This window comes from Dama dama, chromosome 27 (assembly GCF_033118175.1).
Source record: "Dama dama isolate Ldn47 chromosome 27, ASM3311817v1, whole genome shotgun sequence".
Taxonomy (NCBI): domain Eukaryota; kingdom Metazoa; phylum Chordata; class Mammalia; order Artiodactyla; family Cervidae; genus Dama; species Dama dama.
In genome coordinates this window covers 43,956,842-43,972,494 of record NC_083707.1, presented here as the reverse complement: position 1 = coordinate 43,972,494, position 15,653 = coordinate 43,956,842, and the positions used below count along the sequence as shown (strand labels likewise).

The window sequence follows — 15,653 nt, the reverse complement described above, 5'->3', positions numbered from 1 at the left end:
TGTTTTTTTACTTGCTCTGGATCTTTATTTCTTTTGGTCTGAACAGGACAACAGCACCTAGAACCTTATGTATTATCTGACTCTTCTGACCTAATATCACACTAAAAAGTTCAGTACAAGCAAGGGGAGACAGTCTTCAGCTATGGGGGCTGCACAGAAGCCTTCGCCTTTCGTTCAGAGGGAAAGAACCATCTTCAAACAACACCTGCTCTCAGGCTGTCCTGAGCCAGCTCTCTGGCCAGTGTGCTCCCTCCTGGGCCCTCCCTCCTGCACTGCTGAGGCCGGCGGCCCTCCAGGGCCCTGGTCCCACTGTACCCTTAAACATGACTCATTACCCATTACCCCAAAGAGCTCTATGTGGATGACATCTACCAGCATTTACCATATTTGAGATTAAAACCAAAGATGTTAAATATTTATTCATTAAAAATAAACTCACCACATGTTAACACAAGTAACAGAATAACTTCCCGGTGCCATCTCACTTAACACCATGCGCATCGCTACTCCCTGTGCCCGCCCCGACACGCCCCCCCAACGGCTTCACCTGCACCCACAGGATGTGTGGCTAACCATGACAGGTGAGTGGTTCTTGTCTGTTCTTCCTTTCACAGGGGCTGTGGCGGCCACCAGGGCTGAGCCCCCACCTCCGGCCCCAAGGTTCCCTCAGTGAAGGCCCTCCGTTCACTGACCTGTGTGACACACATAGTCCTGGAGAAAATGCACAGACCTTGAGCATGGCTGACCTACAATCATTCATAGTTGGGTGGGACTCGTCCTGGGTTCTGTCTGCAGACAAAGGGCCCTGAAACTAACCAAAGCAAGTCAGTGGGTCCCGTGGGAACTATGAGCATTCCACTGAGACACTAACTCAAAATCTGTAAGACTCTGTGGCTCTACATGAGCCAGAGGCCTCTGGAGACATTTATGTGTCTTGTGTGCCTAATAGGGTGACTCTGGTCAGAGGTGATGGCTCTGTCCATTACAGATTCCCATTCTTTGAGGTTTATGACTATGCTATAAAATTCTGCCCTGAGATGAAATTTTCCACATAAAACTTACACCCTAGAATTTGGCCTTTAAAAAATGAAATAGTACATTTTAGTAAGTTTGCTACACTTAAAGTCATGAACAAGGATTTTAAAAGAACATGAACTTTACATTCCTACAGACTCAAAACATACTAGTAGTTTATTTGATATTTGTGGACATCAGCCTATAGCAAGGAATAATTCACTAATGTATTCTTAGTGTTTAAAAAACTGCAACACAGAGAGCTATTTATCTAGAAATGTTCAATGCCTATATGTGTTCCAACCACAGTGCCTCACGCCCCACCATTTTGTAAAAATGTTAACATGGTTTTTGACTCAGCTACCAAGCTGACAGCAGATTAAAGATTTCTTAAATAAATCAGTCTAAGTTAAATAACCCTAAAACAGCTGCATAACAGCAATGAAGTCCCTGTGTTAACGCACTATGGGATTTACCTGAACACTACTGATACCATGACAGTACTTTCTCCTTCTATTGAAAAAAAGAATTATTATTATTCTGTGTTTGTCTCAATATTTATTTTCACAACAGTTAAGCTTCTCCCTACTAAGTGGCTTTTACAGCTTTGAGAACCACAGTTGCTCTTGCAAACCCAGGAGAAAATGGAAAGCAGTATGAAGTTTATACTTCACGTGGATAAATTCAGGGCCAGTTAGACCCCAGTCTGGTTCCAGTTCTGCCATCTGACTCCATCAGCTGCAAAAACTGTTTCCTCATGTGTAAAACAAAGCCGAGTCCTCCACTGTATGGCCAGTGGGAGCATGAAATAAAATAACCCCTCGAAACTGTCTACTCAAAAGTGTGGTCCAGAGAGATGGTTAGAAACACAGGAAATTGGGTGCCACCCTCTCTTTTCCGGTTTCGCAGTGTAGGGACCCATGAGCAGCAAAGTCTCCCACGACACCCTCTACAAGGCAGTGCGGGAAGTCCTGCATGGGAACCAGCGCAAGCGCAGGAAGTTTTTGGAGACTGTGGAGCTTCAGATCAGCCTGAAGAACCATGACCCTCAGAAAGACAAACGCTTCTCGGGCACCGTCAGGCTTAAGTCCACCCCCCGCCCCAAGTTCTCCGTGTGTGTCTTGGGGGACCAGCAGCATTGTGATGAGGCCAAGGCTGTGGATATCCCCCACATGGACATTGAGGCGCTGAAGAAACTCAACAAGAATAAGAAACTGGTCAAGAAGCTGGCCAAGAAATACGATGCCTTTTTGGCTCCAGAGTCTCTGATTAAGCAAATCCCCCGAATCCTGGGCCCAGGCCTGAACGAGGCTGGCAAGTTCCCTTCCTTGCTGACCCATAATGAGAACATGGTGGCCGAAGTTGATGAAGTGAAGTCCACGATCAAGTTCCAGATGAAGAAGGTGCTGTGTCTGGCAGTGGCTGCTGGCCACGTGAAGATGACAGATGATGAGCTTGTATACAACATCCACTTAGCTGTCAACTTCCTGGTGTCATTGCTCAAGAATAATTGGCGGAACGTCACGGCCTTGTACATTAAGAGCACCATGGGCAAGCCCCAGCGTCTGTACTAAGGCACAGCTTAATAAACCATATTAAACCATCAAAAAAAAAAGAAAGAAATTGGGTGCCACCCTACACTGGCTCAACCAGAGCCTGCATTTTAACAAAACCCCTAGGTGGCTTCTGAAACTTTGGACTAATCCAGAGTCCTCATCTGGATTAAGCAAGCAAACTGGAGTTCAGAAAACCTGTGACCTGTGTGTCATACAGAAGAAACAAGGTGGAACCACGGCCCACGATTGCTACTCAACACGACTTTCAAGAGTAGAGCTCTCTTAAAGAAAACTAGAGGTATCAAGGGAACATTTCATGAAAGAATGGGCACAATAAAGGACAGAACCGATAAGGACCTAACAGAAGCATAAGAGATAAAAAAGAGGTGGCAAGAACACACAGGAGAACCATACAAAAAAAACAAGGTCTTAATGGCTTGGACAACCATGATAGTGTGATCACGTACCTAGAGCTTGATACGCTGGAGTATGAGATCAAGTGGGCCTTAGGAAGCATTACTATGAACAAAAGCTAGCGGAGGTGATGGAATTCTAGCTGAGCTATTTCAAATCCTACAAGATGATGCTGCACTCAATATGTCAGCAAATTTGGAAAACTCAGCAGTGGGTTCAGGACTGGAAAAGGTCAGTTTTCATTCCGATCCTAAAGAAGAGCAATGCCAAAGAATGTTCAAACTTCCGTAAAATTATGCTCATTTCACATGCTAGCAAGTTATGTTCAAAATCCTTCAAGCTAGGCTTCAGCAGTATGTGAACCGAGAATTTTCAAATGTACAAGCTGGATTTAGAAAAAGCAGAGGAACCAGAGATCAAATTGCCAGCATCCACTAGATCACAGAAAAAGCAAGGGAATTCCAGGAAAATATCTATTTCGGCTTCATTTACTACACTAAAGCTTTTGACTGTGTGGATCACAACACACTGTGGAAAATTCTTAAAGAGATGGGAGTACCAGACTACCTTACCTTCTCCTAAGAAACCTGCATGTGGGTCAAGAAGCAACAGTTAGAATCGGACATGGAACCACTGACTGGTTCAAAATTGGGAAAGTGAAAGTGAAAGTCGCTCAGTCGTGTCCAACTCTTTGTGATCCCATGGACTGTAATCCCAGGGCCTGGAGTTCTCCAGGCCAGAAAACTGGAGTGGGTAGACTTTCCCTTCTCCAGGGGATCTTCCCAATCCAGAGATTGAACCCAGGTCTCCTGCACTGTAGGCGGATTCTTTATCAGCTGAGCCACAATGGAAGCCCAAGATGCTGGAGTGGGTAGGCTATCCCTTCTCAAGCAGATCTTCCCAAACCAGGATCTCCTGCATTGCAGGTGGAATTTTTTTACCAACTGAGCTACGAGGGAAGCCCCGAAACTCGGAAAGGAATACATCAAAGCTGTATACTGTCACCCTGCTTATTTAACTTATATGCAGAGTACATCATGCAAAATGCCAGGCTAGATCAATCATAAGCGGGAATCAAGATTGTCAGGAGAAAAATCAACTACCTCAGGTATGCAGATGACACCACTCTAATGGCAGAAACTGAAGAGGAACTAAAGAGTCTCTTGATGAGGGTGAAAGAGGAGGATGAAAAAGCTGGCTAAAACCCAGCATTCAAAAAACTAAGATCAATGCAGCTGGTCCCATCACTTCATGGCAAATAGAAAGGGGAAAAGTGGAAGCAGTGACAGATTTTATTTTCGTGGGCTCCAAAATCACTGTGGATGGTGACTGCAGCCATGAAATTATACTTACTCCTTGGAAGGAAAGCTATGACAAACCTAGACAGCATATTAAAAAGGAGAAACATGACTTTGCTGACAAAGGCCCATATAGTCAAAGCTATGGTTTTTCCAGTACTCATGTATGAACTAAGAGTTGGACCATAAAGAAGGCTGAGCACTGAAGAACTGATGCTTTCAAATTGTGGTGCTGGAAAAGACTCTTGAGAATCCCATGGAAAGCACAGAAATCAAACCAGTCAATCGTAAGGTAATCAACCCTGAATATTCACTGGGAGGACTGTTGCTGAAGCTCCAATAACTTTGGTCAACTGATGTGAAGAGCCGACTCATCACAAAAGGCCCTGAGGCTGGGAAAGATTGGGGGCAGGAGGAGAAGGGAGAGGCAGAGAATGAGATGGCTGGATAGCATCACTAACTCAATGGACATATTGTTTTTTCAGTCGTTCAGTCTTGTCTGACTCTTTGAGACCCCATGGACTGCAGCACACCAGGCTTCCCTGTCCTTCACCATCTCCTAAAGCTTGCTCAAACTCACGTCCATTGAGTCGGTGATGCCATCCAACCATCTTATCCTCTGTCATCCTCTTCTCCTCCTGACTTCAATCTTTCCCAGCATTAGGGTCTTTTCTAATGAACTGGCTCTTCATATTAGGTGGCCAAAGTATTGAAGCTTCTGTTTCAGCATCAGTCCTTCCAATGAATATTCAGGGTTGATTTCCCTTAGGATTGACTGGTTTGATCTCCTTGCTGTCCCGGGGACTCTCAAGAGTCTTCTCCAACACCACAGTTCAAAAGCATCAATTCTTTGGCACTCAGCTTTCTTTATAGTCCAACTCTCACATCCATACATGACTACTGGGAAAACCATAGCTTTGACTAGATGGACCTTTGTCAGTAATGTCTCTGCTTTTTAATATGCTGTCTAGGTTGGTCAGAGCTTTTCTTCCAAGGAGCAAGTGTCTTTTAATTTCATGGCTGCATTCACCATCTGCAGTGATTTTGGAGCCCAAGAAAATAAAGTCTGTCACTGTTTCCACTATTTCCCCTTCTTTTTGCCATGAAGTGATGGGACCGGATGCCATCTCAGTTTTTTGAATGTTGAGTTTTAGGCCAGCTTTTTCACTCTCTTTTACCTTCATCAAGAGGCTCTTTAGTTCCTCTTCACTTTCTGCCAGATGGGTGGTGTCATCTGCATATCTGAGGCTATTGAAATCTCAATGGACATGAGTCTGAGCAAACTCCGGGAGATAATGAAGGACAGGAAAGCCTGGCGAGCTGCAGTCCATGGGGTCACCAAGGGTCAGACATGACTTAGCAACTGAACAACAATAATGTATCATGACCAATTGGGACTTATTCCAGGACTGCAAGGTTGGCTTAACATCCAAAAATCATTTAAAGTGATACACTATTATAAGTAGACAAATGAAAAAAAGCTGGCTTAAAACTTAGGGGAAAAAAAAGAAAAACTGAGAAAGTATTTGGCAAAAACCCAACACTTTTTTATTATAAAAACACTCAACAAATCGGGAACAGAAAGGCATCTACCAAAGCTCACAGCTAATATCATACTTGTGGTGAAAAGCTGGCTTTCAAACTAGCTCAAAATGAAGCACTAATACATGCTACCACATAAGAGAACCTTGAAGATACCATGCTATGTGAAAGAAGGCTGTCACAAAAGACAATGATGTGAAATATCCCAAGTGGGCAGATGCAGAGACTAGTAGGAGATGAGTGGTGGGCTAAAGCTGGGAGCTTGGGAGAAAAGGTGGATGGCTAGTAATGGGCTTTAAGTTTCTGTTTAGACTGACAGAAATGTTCTAAATTTAGATCATGGTGATGGTATTGCAATTCTGTGAATATACTAAAAACTACTTAATTACATACTTTAAATAGGGGAATTGTACTGCATATGTGAAATATCTCAATAATGCCGATATAATAAAAAGAACTATGAAATGAAAGTATTCTGCAAATAGCACTTTGTAAGTTTAAAAACACCTCTACATGTAAATGCTGACTCATAAAACCAGTTTCACCTATGCAACTCAGATAATAAACTCCTAAGAAACACCTCGAACTTGGATTACTTCACCAAGTTCTGGTTTCATTCTATATTCCAACTTGGAACCACGACTTCCTGTTAAACTACTGTAGATGATAAATTTTCTTTTTCATGGCCTTGTTTCTCATCTCAGAATTCCAAGAGTGAAATACAACATTAAAAACTGAAGGGATCACACCACTAATCACCCCACCATGGAAAAATCATACCTACGCTCTTTACTGTGTAAGAATTTTCCTTAAAAGGGTTAAAAGCCAGGCTGACTACCCAGTGACAAGTCCATCAAGCATACAAGTGACAATATGTCTTATACACTCTACCAAACACTACTCATGCTTCAGCCCACAGCACATCTCCATGTGGCTGTGACAGCTCATTCCCTTCCCTAACCATGCGGTTACCCTTCTGGCCTTCAGAGAGAAAGGAATCTAAACAGTGATTTTAAGCCCAGACTCACAATCCACAAGGCAGTAAGTGCAATAGTGAAGGTGTCCTTGGGCTCTGCATGTATGGGTCTGTGTTTGTACTGGGTTGGGATAACTGATGTATTTCTCACTCTAGGTCAGGGTTTAAAAAGTCAGAAATCTCCACACTGTTCTCCATAGTGGCTATACTAGTTTGCATTCCCACCAACAGTGTAAGAGGGTTCCCTTTTCTCCACACCCTCTCCAGCATTTTTTGCTTGTAGACTTTTGGAGAGCAGCCATCCTGACTGGCGTGTAATGGTATCTCATTGTGGTTTTGATTTGCATTTCTCTGATAATGAGTGATGTTGAGCATCTTTTCATGTGTTTGTTAGCCATCTGCATGTCTTCTTTGGAGAAATGTCTGTTTAGTTCTTCGGCCCATTTTTTGATTGGGTCATTTATTTTTCTGGAATTGAGCTTCAGGAGTTGCTTGTATATTTTTGAGATTAATCCTTTGTCTGTTGCTTCATTTGCTATTATTTTCTCCCAATCTGAGGGCTGTCTTTTCACCTTATTTATAGTTTCCTTTGCTGTGCAAAAGCTTTTAAGTTTCATTAGGTCCCATTTGTTTATTTTTGCTTTTATTTCCAATATTCTGGGAGGTGGGTCATAGAGGATCCTGCTGTGATTTATGTCGGAGAGTGTTTTGCCTATGTTCTCCTCTAGGAGTTTTATAGTTTCTGGTCTTACATTTAGATCTTTAATCCATTTTGAGTTTATTTTTGTGCATGGTGTTAGAAAGTGTTCTAGTTTCATTCTTTTACAAGTGGTTGACCAGTTTTCCCAGCACCACTTGTTAAAGACGTTGTCTTTTTTCCATTGTATATCCTTGCCTCCTTCTGCCATATGACCCAGCAATACCACTTCTGGGCATACACACTGAGGAAACCAGATCTGAAAGAGACACGTGCACCCCAATGTTCATTGCAGCACTGTTTATAATAGCCAGGACATGGAAGCAACCTAGATGCCCATCAGCAGACGAATGGATAAGGAAGCTGTGGTACATATACACCATGGAATATTACTCAGCCGTTAAAAAGAATTCATTTGAATCAGTTCTAATGAGATGGGTGAAACTGGAGCCCATTATACAGAGTGAAGTAAGCCAGAAAGATAAAGAACATTACAGCATACTAACACATATATATGGAATTTAGAAAGATGGTAATGATAACCCTACATGCAAAACAGAAAAAGAGACACAGATGTACAGAACAGACTTTTGGACTCTGTGGGAGAAGGCGAGGGTGGGATGTTTCGAGAGAAGAGCATGTATATTATCTATAGTGAAACAGATCACCAGCCCAGATGGGATGCACGAGACAAGTGCTCGGGCCTGGTGCACTGGGAAGATGCAGAGGAATCGGGTGGAGAGGGAGGTGGGAGGGGGGATCGGGATGGGGAATACATGTAACTCCATGGCTGATTCATGTCAATGTATGACAAAACCCACTGCAATGTTGTGAAGTAATTAGCCTCAAAAAAAAAAAAAAAGAAAGTGAAAGATGGTTGTAGGGACTGGGGGAGGAGAGAACTGAGAGGTGTTCAGCAGGTTTCAGTTTTCCAAGATGAAAAGAATCCTGGATGCTTGTTGTTCAACAGTGTGAATGTACTTAATTCTACTGAATTGTGCATGTAAAAATGGTTACGATAGTGAATTTGATGTTCTGTTCATTTTACCACAATTAAAAGTTAAATGTTGAGTTAAAAAAAAAAAAAGTCAGAAAGACACCCACTGAAAAAGTAACTGACTATTCAAGTATTTCATTTCTCCCAATTAAACAAGGTAAGTCATCTTCTTCCCCAAAGCTCCATCGTCATGGGAACATACTAGAAACACACCGATGAAGGTCTGACCTGCATCAGTCACACCACCTTCTTCCTCATCACCCCTTGATGCCCTAAGAGTGTCAAAGGTCCAACAAAGGCACGCGTGCATAGTAAGCGGCAGACAATACAGAGTGCTGTTGAGTCTCACTGGCCTCACCCACAGGTGACCACTGAGCTCTGCAGTGTTGTTTTCATGCCTGCTAACACAATATACATTCTGCAGCCCATGGGTCAAGGAATAAGTTTTGATTTCAAGTCTCAACATTTAAGAAATACATTTCATAAGATGATAGCTACCACGGTGATTCCTCTGATGGATCTGGGCACAGCAAACTGAAAGCCTTCTTGAAGAGATTCACATTCCAGATGCCATTAAGAATACTCATGAACCATGAAAAGAGCTCAAAAGACCAACATTAATAGGAGTTTGAAAGAAGTTGCTTCCAACCTTCATGGATGACTTTGACAGGTTCAAGATTTCAATGGAGGAAGTTAACTGCAGATGTGGTAAGGTTCAGTGCATGAGCTCTGAATGAGTGTCACCATGCTACGTGCGTCTGGACAGATTTCCTGCACTAGAGTCAGGATAGTCCTCGGGATGATGAAGAGCACTCCCACAAACACCTCCTCCACTCATCAGGTTCCTCAGCTGTGGTATTTAATCGCTGGCAGAAATGGTTTATCCTCTCATGTATTTCTTGAAAAATCTTAATTATCTCATTTACTCAGAAACAGTGCTCAACAATTTAACTACAAGCACACGATCTTAAGGAGCTGTAAAGTGTGCATCTATTTCTTTGAAATTTTCAAAATTCCAAATTTTATGACCTGAGGAAACGTAAGTGGGTGGTGCCCTAAGGAAAGGATAAACTGCAACAGCTACACTGACTGAGGCCCATTTCAAAAGGACCAACAAGACTCATTATCTGCTGATGTCACCCAAATAACTGTACCAGTTCATGTCCAGTTAAAAGCCCCCAAATCTTTCAGCTTTTCAAACACAGAACCTGAAGAACAGCTACAAGATATGGCCTCTAATACTAACTTGGGTTGTCCCCTGAGATGTAAGATCTGCAAACTGGGAGGTTTTACACACCCCTGACATGGGACACAATCAAGGCCAGTTTACAAGTGCAAAAACAGAAGCACAGACACTCTCCTAAGGTCACAGTGGTCATGTGGAAACACAGGACTAGAATCATGGTTTTCCTTTATTTCACACATACTTGAAGGATGTGACAAAAGAGCCGGTTACAGCACCAAACAGCTCATGGCTCACCTGCAGACTCTTCGTGGTAATTTCGACTCCAGCTCTGCATTCCAGGTCCTATGTCTCATCAACCACATCAATAGGAGCTGCTGCATCCTGAACATTGATACTGAGATTGGAGTCTTTAAAAATTATTCTCACGATAAAAGTCAAGAATGAAAAAGGAGGCTTGATCGCATGAAGACCCTTTCACAGACAAGCTAAGATAAACTGTCTGATTTCTCGTCTTGTGGAAAAAAGATTAAATTCAAAACTCATGGACGAGGAGAAAATTTTTCTGTTTTCAAAATCCTATCACTTCAGTGACCTACTCAGACTGCTGGGTCATGTGAAATGCACCTGCTCAGGGGTCCCTGGAAGAGGAGTGAGCCCCACTTCTTCCTGCCAGCCTGGAGACTCTAAAAGATGCCAGCTCTCTGGGGGCTAGTGAAGCAGAGTCCTGGCCCAGGAAGCAAGAGCCCAACTCCTTTGGGTTCTGAGATGGTGCTGTGTTACCTATCACTCCAAACACCTGCCCAAAAGCTGCAGAGGGAAAACCAGTGATCTGAGTTCTTCCTGCAGTTGCCTTGCCTACAAAGCAAAGGGGCACTCTTGCCATTACCTCACCCACCGAGGGTTTCAAATCCTTGAAAATCTTCCCTGACTCCTCTATTTGAACAACATAATTTTGGAAAGAAAAAATAAAAGCAAACCAGGAACTGAGGAGTTCTACTCTTTCTGCTTCCCTGGTAGCTCAGATGGTAAAGAGTCTGTCTGCAATGTGGGAGACTAGGATTCGATCCCTGGGTCGGGAAGATCACCTGGAAAAGGAAATGCCAACCCACTCCAGTATTCTTGTCTGCAGAATCCCATGGATGAAGGAGCCTGGTGGGCTCACAAAGAGTCGGACATGACTGAGCAACTAACACAACACTTTCACTCTTTCTGCTAACACTTAGGCTAAAATCTAGAAAGTGCCAAGCAGACAGAGAGACCAATCAAGGGGATCCTTGGTTGTAACACTCAACCCAGTCTATTCTGAATGGCAGACTGGGCATTTCACAGGCAGAAGCTGATGCACTGCCCTGGTCTGAGGGTGCTAGGGCTCTGTCCAGATGCAGCAGTAATCTCGAAAACCACGTGAATATCTTGGAGCTTGAAGAGGCCTAACTAACCAGCTCCTGAGACAAGGAATTTGAAGCCAGGAAAAGGAATGATTTGGCCAAGGTCACTGAAGAAGTAAATTGTGTAGCTTCTACGAGAATTCAGTTTCCCCACTCTCAAGTAGTGTGACCTTGGTATCCAGACTTTGAAGAAATAATCCAGACTCTGAAGAAATCCACACTTTGTACATATATACATATATGCATATATATATATAGATGTGTTTATACATATGTGTATATTCACACACAAACATGATATGCACACACATATATTTAGAAATTCTAAAGAGACTAAAACGCTCATTGCAGTTTTAGTGGACACTATGTACACTATGTAAACAGTACACTATGTAATTAACAGTTCATAAAAACTACTCGGCTGGAGCATCCAGACATTCTCCATGAATGCTATTTCAAGGCAGGTGCCATTCCCAGGTCCCTGCTGTTCCTTCATTCCTTCACAGGTCAGGGGGTGAGTCCCAGAAGCAAGTGGCAATGCTTCAGAGTCCTGTTACGAAGCAGATGTTATTCTAATTGGGCTGGAAAAACAGTTTGTTATTAGTCAACAATTATTTATTGAGGAAAAATCATGGTAGGGATTCTCTCTTTCTTTCAAGAGACCTTTAGAGTCACTAATGACAGGGGATCACCGTCAAGACTCAAGTGTTCCTTTCATCCACAGTAATAACCCTCAGTGGCCTTGGCAACCATGGAGGCGATCACATTCTCCAGCAGCAGCACCTCTGACCTGCTTCAACAGCCCGCCCTGCTAGCCAGAGCAGCCAGGGAGGATGGAGAAGCAGGGCCACAGATAGGTCCCATCCTGGGCTGGTCTTCCAGGAGTCTTCCTCCTCGTGAGGACTCACTGCTTCTTGTTTTCTCCTGCCAGAGAGATGCCTCTGGAAGGGATGCTTGAGTGCAGCCCATTGACACGGTACAGTCCTACTCCATCCTCCCTGGTCTATTTTGGTACAAGGGTAAGAATTCCAAACATCTTGGATAACAAACAAGTGTGTGTGACGTGCAGACAAATTTGGCAGTGGTTGCTTAGGAACTGCAACAGTGCAGTCAAGAGGCCATCTCCCAGAGCAGCCCATGCCAACACCTCTTAAAGAGACAATCAAAGTTCGCAAAAACCATTCATTATATTTCAATAATGAAATTTGTTATACCTTGAAAAATGATTAAATTTTTTGTCTTAAAACTTTTTTAGAAATTCAAATAAACGTGGAAATGATGAGACCGGTTGTTAAGAATATGGATGCACTGCTGTCCAGTGTACAGGCTCTTCAGTGATTCAAGGACAAGGAAGATGATGATGATGGAAGTGTTGCCTGACATTTACAGAGTGAGGACTTCACACCAGACACTAAGACAAGTGTTACCTCTAAACTCACTTCTTAACTACTTCTTGCCTCCCTATTAAAACCTTATCTAAAGGAAACCACCATTAGGTACCAGTTTTGGAGAAGGTCAACTTTAGATGAGGATCTTTTTCAAAACGCAGGTAAAGTCTAGCATTTGTTTGCCATTTTCTTAGGCCTGATAACTGGTCTGGAATACCCATCATTTTCATGGATTGGTTTTCATCACAATATGTTGATAATACCTATATTTTATACAGCATCAGTCACCCCTTAAAGGTTGGCTCTCTTTGAATAACGGGAAGAGAGTAACTTTACAGTGAAGAGAGCTGACTGACACACGTGACCTCAGTCAGGGTGAGGGTCCCATAAACAGGCATAAATCACATCAACAGTATCACCCTTCATCTATTACAAAGACTAGGATTCAGCAACAGTCAATCCCCCATCATGGAATTTTCCAAATATATTTCAACTTTTCCCACTGGCATGTCTTTCTTTAACAGCTGAAATTCCTTTCTCCCCAAAGGCATCTCACACCTCTGGAAACCTCCTGACACTGAAGACCAAGCCTCCAGGAAACTGGTTCCATGGAGCCATCCCTGCTCTCAGTTACAAGTCCCTACATGGCCATCTGATCTGGGCCTGTAACTCCTCTTATGAAAAGCTCATCTGTTCAGGCAAAGCCAAGAACCATGCCCACCTCTCCCAGAGCATCCTCGTTACCCCTGTCCTCTGTATTTCACACGACTCAAGAGATGTACAGCACAAGTAACCACAAGCTTATCTGGACAGCAAAGTTCTTGAGAGCAGAGTTTATACCTATCTCATTTCTGCCAGTTCAGACATACTCACTTCAGCAAGGCCCACATGTGAAAAGAATGAGGACCCACCATAAGAAGGAAAATGCTGCTCACTAAAAATGTTCCCCGACTGCCCAGAAATGATAGCCAGTAGTCTCAGAAATTCAGAGTGACAATAAATAACTCATACTTAAATCCAGCTTCTGGACATGATGAATGATAAAAAACAACGTCCATTAATGCTAAAGAAAAACAGGTGTTTTTACCCTATTTGTGGTAATTTATGCAAATTGTCACTCTCAGAAACTGGCCAGGTAGGGCAGGAATGCTTTCCAAAATGACCATCAGCCTCAAGCCAGATGAGTAATAAATCTAATGCTCAACACAGACTTATGTTCTCTCTAAAATTACGAAGTCACAAGGAAGACACTGATGAAGCTACCAAAATGGAAGAGACTAATCCACACAGAAAAAACTACTTACCCACCTTCTCAGTAAACAATACAACTGTCAAACAAGCTCTGAGTCATCATCTAAGTCTTGATTCACTCCATCTATAAAGTAAGATAATATATATACCCTATAAGCTTCTCTCTCAACTTGTAATTCTGTGTCTTTGTATGAAGACAGTTAGTTTCTCTGAGGCATGCCTGGCTTGCTTATTAGGACAGACCAAGTAATTTTTCAACTCAAATACGACTTATTTACATTTCTTTGTGTCCTAAGGTAACAACTGCTATTCACCTTACTGAGACATACAACAAAATTTAGATACTTAAGGCTGCTATCTTCCAATCCACTTCAAATGAAAATAGCAACCCCAAAATCAGCTATTTATCTAATATTTCATCTCACAGGTAAGAAAAGACCAAGACATTTCATCACAAGTAATCTAGCAGAACAATTTAAAAACACAGAAGAGGAGTAGAGGAGATGAGGAGGAGATGAAGATGACATGGAGGAGAAGGAGAAGAGGAGGTGAGGAGGAGAAGGAGATGAGGCAGCAGTGGCGGGTCACAGCAGATCCCATCATAGCTGCTCTGGATGCTATGCTGAGCTCAGAAAGGCAAGACTCAACTGATGTCAACCTTCCTCTTATGGATTGTAATTCAAAGAAAAATACCCTGCAGTCCACAGTGTATTTGTATTTGCTTTCTTACATAATGTCCTCTTTCTGTTCTAGTACCTCACCCAGGACACCACATTACATGCAGTCACGCATCTCCTTAGGTTCCCTGCTGTGAGAGTTTCTCAGACTTTCTTGTTTTTTATGACCTTGGCGGTCTTGAGGAGGGATGGTCAGGTATTTTGTTGAATTCCCCTTGACTGGGATTTGTCTGCTTTTTCCCCATGTGATGAGATTGCAGGTCTGGGTCTGGGGGAGGAAGACCACAAAGGCCCAGCATCATGTCTGTCACATATCAGGAGTGCTCTCTGCAGGGCTCCCCGTTGCCAGAGGAGCATGTCTTGCCTCACAACTTCAAAGACTTTAAAGAATGATACTCTTCAACTATGTCTGCAAACTGCCCTCTTAACACAGAAATAAACTACTGATTTAAATTTTAAAAGGAGTCCTTTCTTGGAAAGTAATTATTTGCATGATTTGAAGTTTAAATTATTGTCTCACATCTTCAGGGCTTCCCTGATAGCTCAGCTGGTGAAGAAACCACCTGCAATGCAGCAGACCCGTTTGATTCCTGGGTTAGGCTACCCACTCCAGTATTCTGGCCTGGATATAGTGCATGGGGTCGCAGAGTTGGACACAACTGAGAGACTTTCACTTTTTCTCACATCTTCAGATGCTTTTCTGTCACTAGACACTCAAATTAAGTACCGTGAACCCAGCAATGATGAAAATGTCCTAGTGCCTTTGTGTGTACACAAGGTCATAAACACTTCAGTGGACAAATATTTTCAATGTGCACAAAACAGGAAACCTTAATTTGTGGACAAAAATACTGATGCTGCTAAATGATACTGAACAAATCACCAACTATGAATCTTTACTTCCATCTATTTCCCATTCATAAACAATTTTAACACTGTTTCAGGTCTACAAATATTTAGACTCAACTAGAACAGCACATTTACTAAAAATATGTAATAACAAAATACTAACCTTTTATCATTTTTCAATCCTTTCCTAAGAATATTTTAAAAATGGGGGAAGTCCTAACTGACCCACATGATAAAGTAAATAAAAAAGAGACTTTTATGATGGTTCAGTGGTTAAGAATCTGCCTTGCAATGCATGGGACATGAGTTCAATGCCTGAACAGGGAACTAAGATCCCACACGCCATGGACCCATTAACAATTCTGTTTCCTTTGCTCAGACACATAAAAACACAATTAGGTATCAATGTTTGCTATTCAA

General features: G+C 42.5%; 2 protein-coding genes across 2 annotated transcripts in view; one reads left to right on the top strand and one right to left on the bottom strand.

Annotated features, from left to right (window-relative positions):
- The window catches only part of LDLRAD4 (low density lipoprotein receptor class A domain containing 4), a 161,798-nt gene that overhangs the window by 22,238 nt on the left and 123,907 nt on the right, over positions 1-15,653 (bottom strand).
- On the top strand, positions 1,929-2,622 carry LOC133047575 (large ribosomal subunit protein uL1-like). The gene has a single exon (XM_061130854.1). The coding sequence runs from the start codon at positions 1,935-1,937 to the stop codon at positions 2,586-2,588; it is 654 nt and encodes a 217-aa protein (XP_060986837.1). The 5' UTR covers positions 1,929-1,934; the 3' UTR covers positions 2,589-2,622.